The 14,785-nt window shown below is 42.1% G+C and overlaps 1 protein-coding gene across 1 annotated transcript in view; it reads left to right on the top strand.

Moving 5' to 3' along the window:
• Positions 1-10,192: 10,192 nt before the first annotated feature.
• The window catches only part of klf13 (Kruppel-like factor 13), an 86,761-nt gene continuing 82,168 nt past the window's right edge, over positions 10,193-14,785 (top strand). Inside the window, exon 1 of the mRNA XM_028823159.2 lies at positions 10,193-11,480. Coding sequence (XP_028678992.1) covers positions 10,979-11,480 — 502 coding nt within the window. The 5' untranslated portion in view covers positions 10,193-10,978. The remainder of the gene's footprint in view (positions 11,481-14,785) is intronic.

The following is a 14,785-nucleotide window of genomic DNA, read 5'->3' as shown; positions in this document are numbered from 1 at the left end:
CTCAGAACTTGTAAGGTCATTTAAGATGGTTATTGTTGTGATCAAAGTCAAGTTTGTCAGAGCTTAGAAAGAGTTGTGTCTCTCCAGGAAGTAATGGAATGACTTGGGTATTAATGTTTTCCATATTAATATTTTTTGGACATAATATAGTGCGTTGTGTTAAAAGGGGCATTTGGTCTAATGAGATTGCTGTTCGAAATGTCTCTGTAACTAAGTTGTCGCAGATAAAGGCTTGAGGAATTGTAATAATATGTGCCTGAAGTCCAGCTGTATTGGTGAGTGTACCATCTCTCAGTTGTAATAAGCAATTGTTATGATCTGGTTCTGGACATCGTATCTTTTTTACTAACTGTATCTTTTGAAAGCAATGCCAATTGTCTGCATATTTTAAGGTGCACTGAACAATAGCTGAGTGCATGGCATCTGGAAGAATAGCTAATCACTGTCTAAAATCTCCTCCTCATAAAAGTACCTTTCCTTCAAATCGAATATTATTATTCATAAACGTTTGTAGAAGTTTATGAATGGTGTTGAGTAAGTGACTTCATGCCATTGAACATTCATCAATAAACAACATTTTTTCAAGACGGATGTCATGTGCAGTGCCACCGTTAATGTTCATAGTGGATACCGATTTGTAGGATCTAATGTAGTTGATAAAGATTTCACTTTCAGGTACATCGTCAGTTATAAGCCTCTGTAGATATTCAGTATATGAATGGAAAGAAGGCAGTCTAATTTGACCCTTTTGACAACAACGTGTAAATGTATAACTTGTATTTCCAGTTGTTTCTTCAGGGAAGTGAACTGAATGACAATGATTGGAAATGACATTCATTAATCCGAATGAATTTTCCTGGTGTATGTTTTCCTTGTGCCGTTTGAGAGGCGCGTTGTTGCATGTGTAGTATTTGGGACGTGTTGTTTTGGAGCTGTAATCGATTTGCCTGTGCTGTGTGAGAAGCCCGTTGTAGCCTTCCTTGCCGTTAACGTATGTCTGAGACGGGAGGTGTTTCGTTTTGAATCCGTGCCTGTTGCGATGCAGCACTTTGATTGATAGTTTGCGTCATGTGGATCTAGGATGTAGATTTGTGCATATTTGCGTTGTTGATTTGTTTCAGGGTGCACTGTTCCAATGCGATGCAGTATTTGTGCACATATGGGAAAGCAGTATGGGCCATTGCCTTTTGGTGGCCTGATATTTACTCCGGTATATGCAAAAGCAAATGAACCATTGTAGGATCTAATGCAGTTCATAAAGTTTTTACTTTTAGGTACATCGTTAGTTAGAAGCTTTAGTTGAGCTTTGCGTTTTTGGAGTCGAGACATTTTTTCTTTTAGAAATATGGATAAGTAATAAGGAGAATTGCACTCACTGTTAATATGGAGCCTTTTCTGCGGTTGAACGGTTAATAGTGCCTTATTGTAATGAGATCCACCTATGCTGCATAGCCGTCTATTTTGTTGTTTCTTTCATTTTCGTGTGTTTGTTCCTGTTATCCTTTCCTTTTCGTTTTGTACCCGTGACCGTGTATTCATGACTTGTTTCTTTCTCAGCATGCGAAATATGGATAAGTAATAAGAAGGATCGCAGTCACTGTTAATATGTTTCTTTTTCTGCAGTTGAACGGTTAATAGTGCTTTATTGTAAGGAGATCCACCAATGCTGACACCTATGCTGTCTAGTGTGAAGGTGTTCATGTTCACTTTAGAATATGTGGCTTTGGGTGTCACTTCTTATGGATGTGTGTGTGGCAGGGGGGGGTTGAGGATTGTTGTCGCGCGAGCGTCTTCTTTCTTTTTGTGTTCCTGTGTCTTGTTGAATCCCCCTCTTTGTGTGTGTCCCGTCCCTTACTTGTAGGGTCTGTGGGGTGGTTTTGTGTTCTTTTTTTTGTGTTCCATGGGCTTGTTGAATCCCCCTCTTGGTGTGTGTCCCGTCCGGTGCCTGTGGGGGGGGGGGGGGGTGCCTTGCTGTTGTGCGCGAGCCTCTTTTTTTTTTTTTTTTTTTGGGTCTAGTTTCGTGTGCAATGTGTTTCATGCTTTGCTTGCGTTTGAATACTTTTTTATGTGCCGTTTCCTTTTTTCGGTGCTCTTTGCGCCTCATTTCTCAATTTTTCCTGTGCTCACTCCTTTTTTCTGTGGTCTTGTCCGCCTCTCGCGGCCCCTCATCCGCCTCTCTCGCCCTCTTCTATCCGCCTTTCTCGGCTCCTCAGCCGACCCTCGCGGACTCTTTTTGCGCCTGCGCAGTACGTCTTTTTGCAGCTACGGCCCATTGCCGGATGTGCCTGCGTCCATCATCCGGTTTAGCATTCTCGGTTAGTAATATGGATTAGTATTATTGATAATTTTCATAAATAATAACAAAATGCAAAGTACATTTGAATATTGGCAACCATACAACCTGATTAAATGGTGATATGTAGTTCAGGCGGTACACAGACTTGTCAGTTACTTAAAAATGTCTCTAGTTAAGGCATCATTGGTGCTCAGCTTTCAGCCACATGTCTGTTCAAAATGGCTGCTGAGCTGTGCTCTTCATTGTGTGGTCTTCATCATCAGGTTAGCAAGAGAGATGCTTCTTTCAGATGTTGGTTAGTAAGAGAGAGAGTGTGAGGTTAAACACATACATTTATAGATGTTCTGTCCAACCCCTAGAGCCAATAGGACATCTTGGTACTTAAAGGCCTCTGAGACAAGCCAATTCCAAACAGCCATACTTCAGACCAATGGGGGAATAGAACATCTTAACACCTGCCCCCAAACCATATGTTAAAGTACACCTTAGCCTATTTGTGGGGGTAGAAATGACTTTAGCAAAGAAACACTTGCCAAACTGGTTTAAAACACACATCCCCCAAATCCTGTCGTAAAATTCAAACAGACCCATTCCTAAGGGGGATAAACACTAAATTACATTCCTTTGCCTAAATTAGAAATAAAGACATGCAAAACATTTATCAAGTTATATGTAAAACCTCACATCACAACACCAATCCTTAGCTCCATCATGCCTGCTGTTCTAGAGGCCATAAACCGACTGACAATGCACTATATTCAGTTTCCATATGGTTTGGCTGGACATGCCAACATAAAAATGTAATTTGCAGCAGTGTCTGAGACATTTAAAGCACTAAAGTTGCATTAAACACAAGATGGGAGACACTGTCCTACAGAAAGCAACCTCTGAAAATGGTTTAGGGGTTTATGTTGACCGAATGTTTTTGTCATCTAAGTAATGCACAGAAGCGATTAAAAGGCAAAACTTAAAATGTTAAGTAATATCGTAAAAAGTGTTGAATATAAATCAAGGGATGCTATGCTTAGAGTATGTAATGTACTAGTTATAATAATATATAATAATAATTATTATTATTATTCTTTGCACTACACAAAGAGTTTTTCATAGTGAGTAGGGATCCACTTCAGCCACCACCAATGTGTAGCTTGCACCCGGATGATGCGACGGCAGTCATTTTTGTGCCAGTGCGCTCACCACTCATTAGCTGTTAGGTGGTGAAGACGTGAGAGGGAGACAGAGGCTGATTAGGGGGCCAGAATGACTATGCTGTGGTGGGCAATTTAGCCTGAACATCTGAGATATATCCTGCTGTCCTTACGAAGCTTGCCCAGGGTCTTTAATGACTACAGAGACCTCAGCTATACGTCTCATCCGAAAGACAGGATTGGTATTGGGATCCACATTCAGAGCACAGGGTAAGTGCCCCCCTGCTGCCCTCACCAGCACCTCTACCAGCAGCAAACCAAGCTTTTCCTGGCTGCTCTTCCATCCCAGTACTGGCCTGGGTCCGAATATGCTTGGCTTCAGGTAGGTGACCGGTTCTGAAGTGCGTGTGTTATGGCCACATCTGAAACATTGTGTGCAGTTATGGGGTCTGATTTATAAAGTTTACATGCGTAAAAAAAGAGGCTTAAAATGTGCGTATGTAAGTTTCCATGCAAGAGTTGGATCTATAAAAGAAAATTTGTCAGGAGAACTTCCATCCATCCATCCATTTTCCAACCCGCTGAATCCGAACACAGGGTCACGGGGGTCTGCTGGAGCCAATCCCAGCCAACACAGGGCACAAGGCAGGAACCAATCCAGGGCAGGGTGCCAACCCACCGCAGGACACACACAAACACACCCACACACCAAGCAGACACTAGGGCCAATTTAGAATTGCCAATCCACCTAATCTGCATGTCTTTGGACTGTGGGAGGAAACCCACACAGACACGGGGAGGACATGCAAACTCCACGCAGGGAGGACCCGGGAAGCGAACCCGGGTCTCCTAACTGCGAGGCAGCAGCGCTACCCACTGCGCCACCGTGCCGCCCTCAGGAGAACTTATGCACATTTATATTAATATGCATATGCAACATTTCAGAGACAGTGGGAACTCACAACATCCTTGATCAGGTAGGGAAATGCAGCCAAAACAGCTAAATGACGACTCACACACACAATAACTCATACCCTGAGCCGTTGTTATAACGTGCATTGACGTAACAAACATATTAAATCTCAAAAGTGATGAATATGATGTACAGACTTGGTTTTACTTTCCTTTTAAAGGGGGCAATGCTGCAAATTTGCACTAAAAGCGTTTTTCATCAGGTTATATAGCCTACCAGTTGTCACTTCTCAGGATTAGAAACCAAAGTGCAGTAGAAGCACAGGTGTGCTTCCTTCCCTGCGCACACACCCTGTTACTGATCCATAGCCTGATGGTTTGGCACTGCTTGAAGACTATGCAAATGGCCTTATACAGGGGGAACATACTTTTAGGGCCCATAAGGTTGACTGGCTTAGGACCCGATTTTGGCTTCCAAGAGCCATTCTCTTGGAAATGTGCACTAAATTGGGCTGGACATTAGAAAGACAGAATGCCCAAAATGGGCTCCACCTGTTAACATCAGTTGGCCTTCTGGCACCTACAGAGGGAACTGGACAACAAGTCAGGAGTATCTCAGTCAAGCTTTAACTCCATTGTGCCCACTGTGCTAGAGGCCATAAACCGACAGATGAGGCTACACATTCAATTTCCAAACGGTATGGTTGAACATGTCAATATAAAAAGTTAACACTGCAGCAGTGTCCAGTTTTCCTAATGTAATTCACAGCACTCAAACTGCAGTAAGAGCATATTGAGGGAATGAAGCTGCTTTTGTTAATTTTAAGTACTGACATTCCATTAATGCAGAAGTCATCTGTGACTCTGGACAAACGGCTGAACAAAATCCTCACGCCTGGACAAACTGGTGAGGAAGGCAGGCTCTATTGTAGGCACGGAGCTGGACAGTTTGACATCCATGGCAGAGCGACGGGTGCTGGGTAGGCTCCTGTCAATCATGGAGAATCCACTGCATCCACTGACAACAGTATCATCTCCAGACAAAGGAACAGCTTCAGCGACAGACTGCTGTCACTTTCCTGCTCCACTGACAGACTGAGGAGATCGTTCCTCCCCCAAACTATGCGACACTTCAGTTCCACCCGGGGGGGTAAACATTAACATTATTCAAAGTTATTGTCTGTTTTTACCTGCATTTTTATTACTCTTTAATTTAATATTTGTTTTTTGTATCAGTATGCTGCTGCTGGAGTATGTGAATTTCCCATTGGGATTAATAAAGTATCTATCTATCTATCTATCTATCTATCTATCTATCTATCTATCTATCTATCTATCTATCTATCTATCTATCTATCTATCTATCTATCTATCTATCTATCTATCTATCTATCTATCTATCTATCTATCTATCTATCTATCTATCTATCTATTTGATACCAGGATGAAACTGGCAAACATTGTGGCTTGGTAGCCTGGTCAATCCATGACTTTTTTATTTTGAGGAACAGTACCTTTGGAAGATGTGATGGTGCTATATGTGGTGGCTGGCTCATTGGTAAGATAACTGGCTTTCATATGGCCTGAACTGTTCATTGTGACAACAGTCACGCCATGACATGAGCCAGGTGAGAGCAGACACAGTACCTGCTCAGACACTGGCACCCGGTCCCAGAGTGCAGAGGAGAGGCACTACAAAGCCATATGGTGTGCACCATAGAACTCCTCAAATGCCAGTGGCAGTGTCTGGATGCAACAGGTGGGAGGCTGCTCTGCTCTGCCAGCTGATGAAGGGCAGTGACACTGTGATTGGATATCTATGAAGCTGATTAGCATACTCCACATATGGTTGTTTCAGTGTAGCAACCACATGAGTTTCAAGGCATGTTCACGTATGCACATTTAGAAGATGATTGCAGTTTATAAAGGATGTATGTGTTGTGACAGATTGTGGTCCTCTCGACCCCCTGAACCCTCTGACCACACTTCAGACATCAGGTAAAAGTCCAATAATTATTTATTTGGACAATATTAAAGTGCACAAAGCACCTACACTCCACGATACTCATATAATAAATCAATACAATAATCAGTCACTAATCAATAAACAATCCTCCACTCCCAGACACATTGCCACCCTTCCACCCAGCTCAGCTTGACGTCTGGGATTTCCCACAGTCATTTTATAGTCCTTGACCCGGAAGTGTTTCGCCCTTTCGGTCCACGTGACTAGGAACACTTCCGGGTCAGATAAAAATCCTTTTTCTTCACCCAGGAAGCACGTCATTCCTCCTGTTCATGTGACTGGGATGTACTTCCGGGGCGTAGGGCAAATAATCCTTGTTCCTCCCTGCAGCGTCCCCTAGCGGCCCCCATGGCATCCAGCAGGGCTGGGGATAAATACTGCATTGTCCAGGATTCCCTGCTGGCATTCGGGGCACCTCCAGGCTGCAGGGAGGGCTCCACCTGGCGGCCTGGGGGTATTGGCCGGGATGAACGGCCAGCCACATATCACAGTGTATGTCAAGTTCTATAAATCATATTTTTTAATTGGCATAAACATTTTCCTGTTTTTTGGCATATACATATTTTCATTCTTGGAAACACGCAAAGTTTTATAAATGAGACTCCTGGTCACCACGCTACCAAAAAAGACATAGCAGCAGTTGAAACTGTGCAGAGGAGAGCAACCAGGAGCACTGAAGGGCATGTCCTACTGTGGCAGGCCCAGAGAATTAAACCTGTTCAGCCTCAAGTAGAGGACACTGAGTGGGGACCTCATCCAGGTCTTTAAAATCCTCAAAGGCATTGATAAAGCACATCCAGCCGAATTCTTCCAACTTAACGGTGAATCACATACTTGAGGACACCAGTGGAAATGAAGGAAAGCCAGGAAGCACTTCTTTATACAAAGACTTGTGAGAATCTACTGAGACATGGAGTTGGAGCAGAAACCTTGACAACCTTTATGAAGAAACTGAAAGAGATATGGGGCCATTAGCTTAGCAAACGAGTTTGATGGAGTCTCCTCCTATGTACCTCTTCTTATGACAAAATGAGGTAAACCTTCACTGGTCGGCCACACTTGACTCAAAGAAAAATTAAGGGCAGATGTCCAAACGTTAAAGGTTATTTGAAAAAATGGAATGCTAAGGAGCCGAGACTACTGGTGTGAATTAATATTAATAATAATAATAATAATAGTAATAATAATAATAATACAAGTAACAAGCTGGTTAAGTTTGCAGATAGTCGAGAATCTGTTGAATCATCACAGAGGGACTTGGACTGCATGCAAGCTTGTGCAGATTTGTGGAAGGTGAAGTTTAATGCCAGTAAATGTAAAGTATTACACATCAGAAGTAAAAATGGGAGGTCTGCAAATTGAAAGTACTTTTTGTGAGAAGGATTTAGGGGTAGTAGTGGACTCGACAGTATCAACCTCCCAACAGTGTTCAGAAGCCATTAAGAAGGCTAACAGAATGTCAGGTTATAAAGCACCCTGATGTGTGGAGTACAAGTCCAAGGAGGTTCTGCTCAAGCTTTATTACCTCACTGGTGAGGCCTCATCTGGAGTACTGAGGGCAGTTTTGGTCTCCAGGCTAAAAAAAGGACATAGCAGCACTAGAAAAAGGTCCAGAGAAAAGCGACTAGGCTGATTTCAGGGCTACAGGGGATGAATTATGAAGAAAGGTTAAAAGAGCTGAGCCTTTTCAGTTTAAGGGTGTTTGAAATTTTAAACAGAATTAGTCCAGTGTATTGTGACTATGACTTTAAAATGAGTTCATCAAGATCACGGGGACACAGTTAGAAACTTGTTAAGGGTAAATTTCACATAAACATTAGGAAGTTTTTCTTTACACTGACAACCATGGACACTTGAAATAAGTGACCAAGTAGTGTGGTAGACAGGAAGACTTTAGGGACTTTTAAAAGTCGACTTCATGTTTTTTTAGAAGAATTATGTGGATAGGACTGATGAGCTTTGTTGGGCTGAAAGGCCTGTTCTCTTCCTGACTGTCCTAAAGTTCTAATGCCACTCAGAAGGGCAGCACTCAGCCTCTGCAACTGGATGTTACTGTCATCAACCTTTTTTCTCTTACCCATTAATAGGCAGAGATCTTAGTTTTAGTTCTGAAATTAATGATCAGTGTAATATTATGCCCTGTTGTTTTAACAGTTTGATAATATCAAATTATGAGGTTGTCTCCCATATGCTATTACTACTAAGATAAAAGAAAAAACATGCAGGAAGTAGCTATTGTGTATTTTTAGATGTGCTGCTCATGGACCATAAGGCTTATCATTCAGTTAGTGAAAAATTTTAATTGAAATATAAAACGTAAATACAGGTAATAGAATAAAACATGCTAAAGATAGATTTATGACAAAGGTAAAGTAAGATAAAGCAAAAAAAAATCAGGGTGTAAGATAAAAAAAATGTAAATGTGAGTTATGAATAATTAAGATAACAGCATTTTGGATTTAGCTTCTGTGAGAGATGATGAAGGCTGTTTCAGAGGAGATCATTTTTAAAGAAGGAATGCAGGTTGTGGTGAGAATACAACTCTGATTCATCTGATTGTACACTCCTAAAAATCCTGGTTCTATAATGGCACTTGCAGTACTTCACTGGGTTTTGTGGTTCCTTGTAGAACTATTGCTTGATAAAGCACTATTTCATCCTGGGAAGGGTTAATTCTCTGCATATGAAGTTGTTCCTTTCTGCTCTAACAAATGTCCTAATATGTATAAAAAACTGAAATCTTCAATTTATAGTAGGCTAGGTAGCAGGACACTAGCAGATTAAAAAACCTTGGACTTAGCGTGTGTTACTGCCTGCAGTAAGAGTCCATTGAAAATCAGGTACCCACTGATATTTCACAGATCAGTTACCATTTAATCCTGGTTGTTTACTGTATGGTGCCTCTTACAGATCCAAATAAATAAAGGTTCTTTGTGGAACCTTGACGTGGAATAGTCTTTTGGGAACCAAAAATAGCTCTCCTATGGCATCGCTCAAGAATACCGTCATTTTAAAAGAGTGTTTCTATTGGGGTAAGCTGTGAAGTCACGGAAGAGGAGGAATGACATCTGTGAGATGCCCAATGCCGCCGGCAGCATGACGTTTTCTGGCTTGGGCACCGTATCATTTTGAGAAAGATACTGAAGTTGATAACGAACCGTGAAATTTGTTCGCTATGCCCTTGAATTGCATTCATGCATTTCACTTTATCTGTGAATTAAATGATAGGAATGCACAGAGCTGAGATTAAAAACAGTGATCTGGAATCCTCGCCACCATTCGACTCTCCGGGAAGTGGACCGAAAATAAAATACTTTTCTACAACTGCTCGATAAAAATGGCAAACTTCAAAGACTGTGTTCGATATCAAATCTTAAATGATGACAATTCAAAATGTCGATATTAATTTTTAGAACGTGAAATCATCTCATTTTAAAATATCAATATAGAATTCAAAACGTAATTTAGAGATCAGTATTTAAAATGGTTCGACTGAGTATATACCAAAACCGCTCGTTTCTGTAAGCAATCGAATTTGCTAAACCCCACCCGAGGAAATGCTGAGGAGGGCTAGAGAGGGTCCTTCAATAAGTAACCAATACGTTCCGCGGCTGTCTGAATCCTGTGTTAACCAATCAAGCTCTTAGATATATCCCGGTGCATGAACAACGTTATATAAAAAGACAGCTTGAAAGACACAAATATATACTGAAAATAATTGAGACATGTCCACATTTATAGCATAATTATAAAGATCCGATGTGCAAGACGCATAAAATTAAAATACTAGTGAGCTCCTCGGCTTTTATTTCGTAGGATTTCTTCAAGGCAATCGTTACAATGTAAGCTTATGAAAAGTCTTTAAAAAGGTAAGCCGCTTCGTCGACAGTTCCTAATGATTTGTTTTACGGTATTATTTGAAAGTAAAACGTCTGCACGTCTTCACAGAGACGATTCTTCTTCGAGGCAGTTGAACTTTGCAGCTCCACAGCACGAACCCTGTCTGCAGAGCGATAACCCAAGCCACCCGCCCAGTCTGGCTCAGCTGAAAGAAAGGTAAGTTTTGGGGCGTCACCCTGCCCAATAGAGGCGCAGTATCCGCGGTGACGTCACTGCCATATGTTCAGAAAGCACCACGCCCCCCAACGTGGTTAGGAACTGGTCTTGCTGTGAGGCACTTATTACTCTCTCTGTGCAAGAAAAGGGAGCAGAAGAGAAGCATGGAAGTTTTATTTTTAAAATTCCAAATACTCGTGTTTATGAATGTTTTCTGAACGGCAAAAATCCAAACAAAGTGGGATCACTTCTTCAATATTTTATCCTTCATCGTTTAAGTCGGTTTCCCCACAAGGATGCCTTTCATTTGTTAGCACTGGGCTGTATCATAAAAGTGTTGGTCTGTGGAGTTCTTTCTCTTGTTCATTTTAGTTTCCTTTCTTTCTAAGAGATCTACCTCCATACCCTTCTCTTGTTCATCATCATCATCATCATCCTCCTCCTCATCATTACACAAAGGGAACCACGAGCAACAGTGAATTTTAGCAAAGCAGTAATTCGCATGCCGTAGAGAAAGGGTGCTTTGGTGCATTTAAAGAAATGGCAACAGCAGCCGGAGTGGATCATTTTGCAGCAGAATGTTTAGTGTCAATGTCCAGTCGGGCCATCGTTCACGATCCGAAACTGGATATAGAGGATAAGGCTGAAGAAGCGTCTGTGCAGAAAATCGGAGATGATAATAAGGAAGCGCCGGTGAAAGATAATTCTTCCCTGTTTATGGTTGCCAGGATTTTGGCAGACTTAAACCAGCAGACCCCCGATGGTCCTGCAGAACAACCAAAAATATCAGAAGACATCAAAGTGCCGAGCCTTTCGACAGAGGATGCTGGGTTTAAAAGTGTCACCAAGCCCGGCAAAAATGATGGATACCGTGCCACACCTACCACCCTAACCGACCCGGGTCCTAAACAAAGAAACAGGCGTGGGAGAAGCCGAATCGAGCACGAATCTCCCCAGAAAAAGCACAAATGCCATTATTCTGGCTGCGAAAAAGTTTATGGCAAATCATCCCATCTTAAAGCACATCTAAGGACACATACAGGTCAGTTTCGCGTTATTCAAAAGAGGTATTCATTTAGTTTGCCACTGCGGGTTGTTTTTGTTTGCTTCTTTGTTTGTTTTTGAATATGTGTATACCATGTTATTAGCAAACGTTAATTGTCATGTAGTAAAAGTAATTAATATAAAAAGAGAGAAGAAAAGAAAGGAATCAGGCGGACTGATCATGATAAACAGGTCGTACTCCACCCACTGATGTTTGGCCCTTCCATTCTCCTTTCACATCTGAAACAAAAAATCCCGTTGAATTTTTGATTATAATAATGAAAACAAACCTGGTGTTTGTATCGAGGGTGTTATGATCACTGCATATAATAGTACAGTCATACCTGTGATCTTTTCATTGTGATACTATAGTCAGTCCTTGGCACTACGTCTAGGGCTGGCTAAACGGGAACTCCTCACGTGGACTTTTCTTTCTCTCCTACTGTATTATGTGTCAGCTTTTCTGTATGGGATACAGGGCTGTGCCCCCGGCTAGGGACGGAGGTCACATCCACAGTCTTTTCTTGCTTCTTTTCTATCCGTTTCAGTGCTCACACACAAAAGCTTGTTTTATTTTCATCCGAGTCACTGGAGATAAATTATACTATTGCCGCCGTGTACAACCCCGCAGTAGAATTAAAAAGTAGCCGTCACAGACTAAGGGGAGGTGGGGGGGGTCCGGGGGGGGGGGGGGGGGCAGTGTCAAACTTCTTAAAATAACTCCTCAATTTGGTAATAAAAGTGCCAAGCAGACATAAAAAAAATCCCACACTAAGTATAATTACATTGAAACTGCCCTGTCCGTACAAAGTTTAAAAAGAAAGCTGGGTGGGAGAGGAGAAGGGGAGTCGCCAGGCAGCGACTTTTGCAGTCCCCCGGCCTCAGGAGTGTTAAAGCTCTTTGTTGCGAAGCGCCACACCCCCGTGAGCCGGGTTGCCAGCTGATCTGGCCAGCAACAGACTCTATTAAGAGATCGCAGAGAGCGAGAGCAGCTCAGCTTGTAGCGACGGCTCATTTGATGGGTAATCGGTCTGACGGACAGACTTTCTAGACAGAGAGAGAGAGAGAGAGACGACGCATTCTTCCAGTAAGCAAGTGCCAACTAGCGGAAAAAGTGCACAATGACACAGACGACACACAAAAAAGTGTACCGTGGACCTGGATGACAGAATAAAGCCATATCAGAAAGTTTAGCATGCGAAATCCTTATAAAAAAGTCGAGGAGAGGTGGCGTCACCGAATATTCCATGTGGTTTTGAATATACCCACTCTCCATTTTCACTCGTTCACACCAAAATTTCAAATAGTCCAAATTTATTTTTTAAGCTGCACTTTGCAGTACTGTTTCAGAGTTTTTCCTGAACTTGAGCACCCAACTCAAAAGGCCAGAAAATTCATGCGAGCACCTGCGCAACCGCGCATGTATCAGTATACGTATGGCTTGTTGGGAGGAAGAGGCGTCGCTAGGTTGTGCCTAAAAATTGCAACGATTTTCTGAAACCTGTACCATCTGTGCCCTGACAAAAGATTTAAGAGTAAAAAACAGCGCGATGTTTAACTTTGGGGTTTAGATCGTGGGAGTGATAGGAAAAGAACACCCACCTGTATTGTAACCCTTTAGCATCAAAAACTCCCCATTCATCTGCTTGAACAGTACAAAATCCGAGTCAATCCCCCCACACACATAATACTCAGAGGACGTTAAAACTCCACAGTGATGGCATGCCAGCCAGAATCATGCCTGAGTTTAGTTACTAGGATGAAGCAATTCCACTTGCTGCGCCAATGTGTTACCCCATAATTATATAGTATAGAATTAAGAAGTGAGCCAGTTGCGGTAACCAGTGTAAATCACATCACCAACCCTGTGCAGAAGAAGCTGGCAGTGTTATTTGTTCTCCATGGTTGGGCTTTGGAGGTTGGCTGACCTGATGACAGTAAGGTTGTACAATCATGTTCAAGAAAGCACTGGTGTATATTGTAATAAAATATTAAAAACATTATATCAGATAGAAAGATACAGTCCATAATTTTATGTTTACATTATTCCAACCTGTTTGTGTTAGAACATATAGATACTGAAAACTGCTATATAAGATAGATAGAACAGATGATAGTAAAACTATACATATATCTGAGTGTGTATGTACAGTAAATACCCATATATATGCATATTTGCATATAATTGCAATGGGAGGCAACACTTGATTGATGACTTGGCTGGGATGGATGGCAGTCCATTTCCCAGACTGAACTATAAAAATGGATGGACTGGAAAAAACAGCTTCAGGACTGTTTGTTTCCCCGATACACTAGATGGCAGCATTAGTGTGCTGCAGAACCCATGCATACACTGGCAGGGATTAGGGAGAACTGCAGCCCCGCTTTCTGTCGTGGGTGCCACCAGGAGGAGCTGCAGGGAATGGCTGTCCATACTTTTAGGGGCTTCCATCTGACACGGAAGTGCTTCCTAAGTGCAATATTGTGGCACCTGAAATACTTCCCTTGGTCTGGCATAAAAGCCCCCACCTCATCTCTTTCAGGAGTTGGATAACACTTGTTAGAAGAGGTTTGGAAAAAAAAGGGAAGGATTTGTGACATGTGTATTTAGAGCTGCATTACATACTTCAACTAAAAAAGATTTGTGTAGTTTTATTGAGTTTTTGGGGTCCTGAGATACCCTTTAGTGGTTTTTATACCCGCCTCATCCTTAATAGGGCTGTGGGGTAGCTGGAGATTATCCCAGTAAGTGTCAGCTACAAGGCAGGAATAATCCCTGGATAGGGCACCAGGCCATTGCAGGGAGCACACACATACACACACACGCACACACACAATGTGTGTATGTATATATGTATATATAACATCACACTTTTCCTGGGCGAAACAAACAGGTTTGGTCACTTCTGGTAACCGTCTTTCTAAGTCACTGTGCCGATTACCCTGGCAGGCCCTCATCAGCTCAGCTCTGCCTTCATATTGTCTGTACAGGAAATCCCACGTTACCTAATCCACACTGTTTTAAAGACACTTCCCCTTTCCATGAACTGATAACAGCTGCAAATTCCTCCTGCTTAGAGCTTTGTCGACTGGTTCTCTATCAGAGACAGCATCCATCACCGCTTCCCTTCACGTGCATCCCCAGCCAGTCCCTCTTCCTCTAAATTGACTTGAAGACCCGATTAACGAAAGACAGAAGGTGAAAAAGAAAGACAGAAAGAAAGAACGCATCCGAAGTAAACATTTAAAGAGAGGAATGCTCTAAATATAGAGTTCAAACTCATTATTCATTTCTTGTATGGA

Source organism: Erpetoichthys calabaricus, chromosome 17 (assembly GCF_900747795.2).
Source record: "Erpetoichthys calabaricus chromosome 17, fErpCal1.3, whole genome shotgun sequence".
Lineage (NCBI taxonomy): Eukaryota > Metazoa > Chordata > Cladistia > Polypteriformes > Polypteridae > Erpetoichthys > Erpetoichthys calabaricus.
Note: the sequence above shows the minus strand (reverse complement) of the source record. Positions and strands in the feature narration are given on the sequence as shown.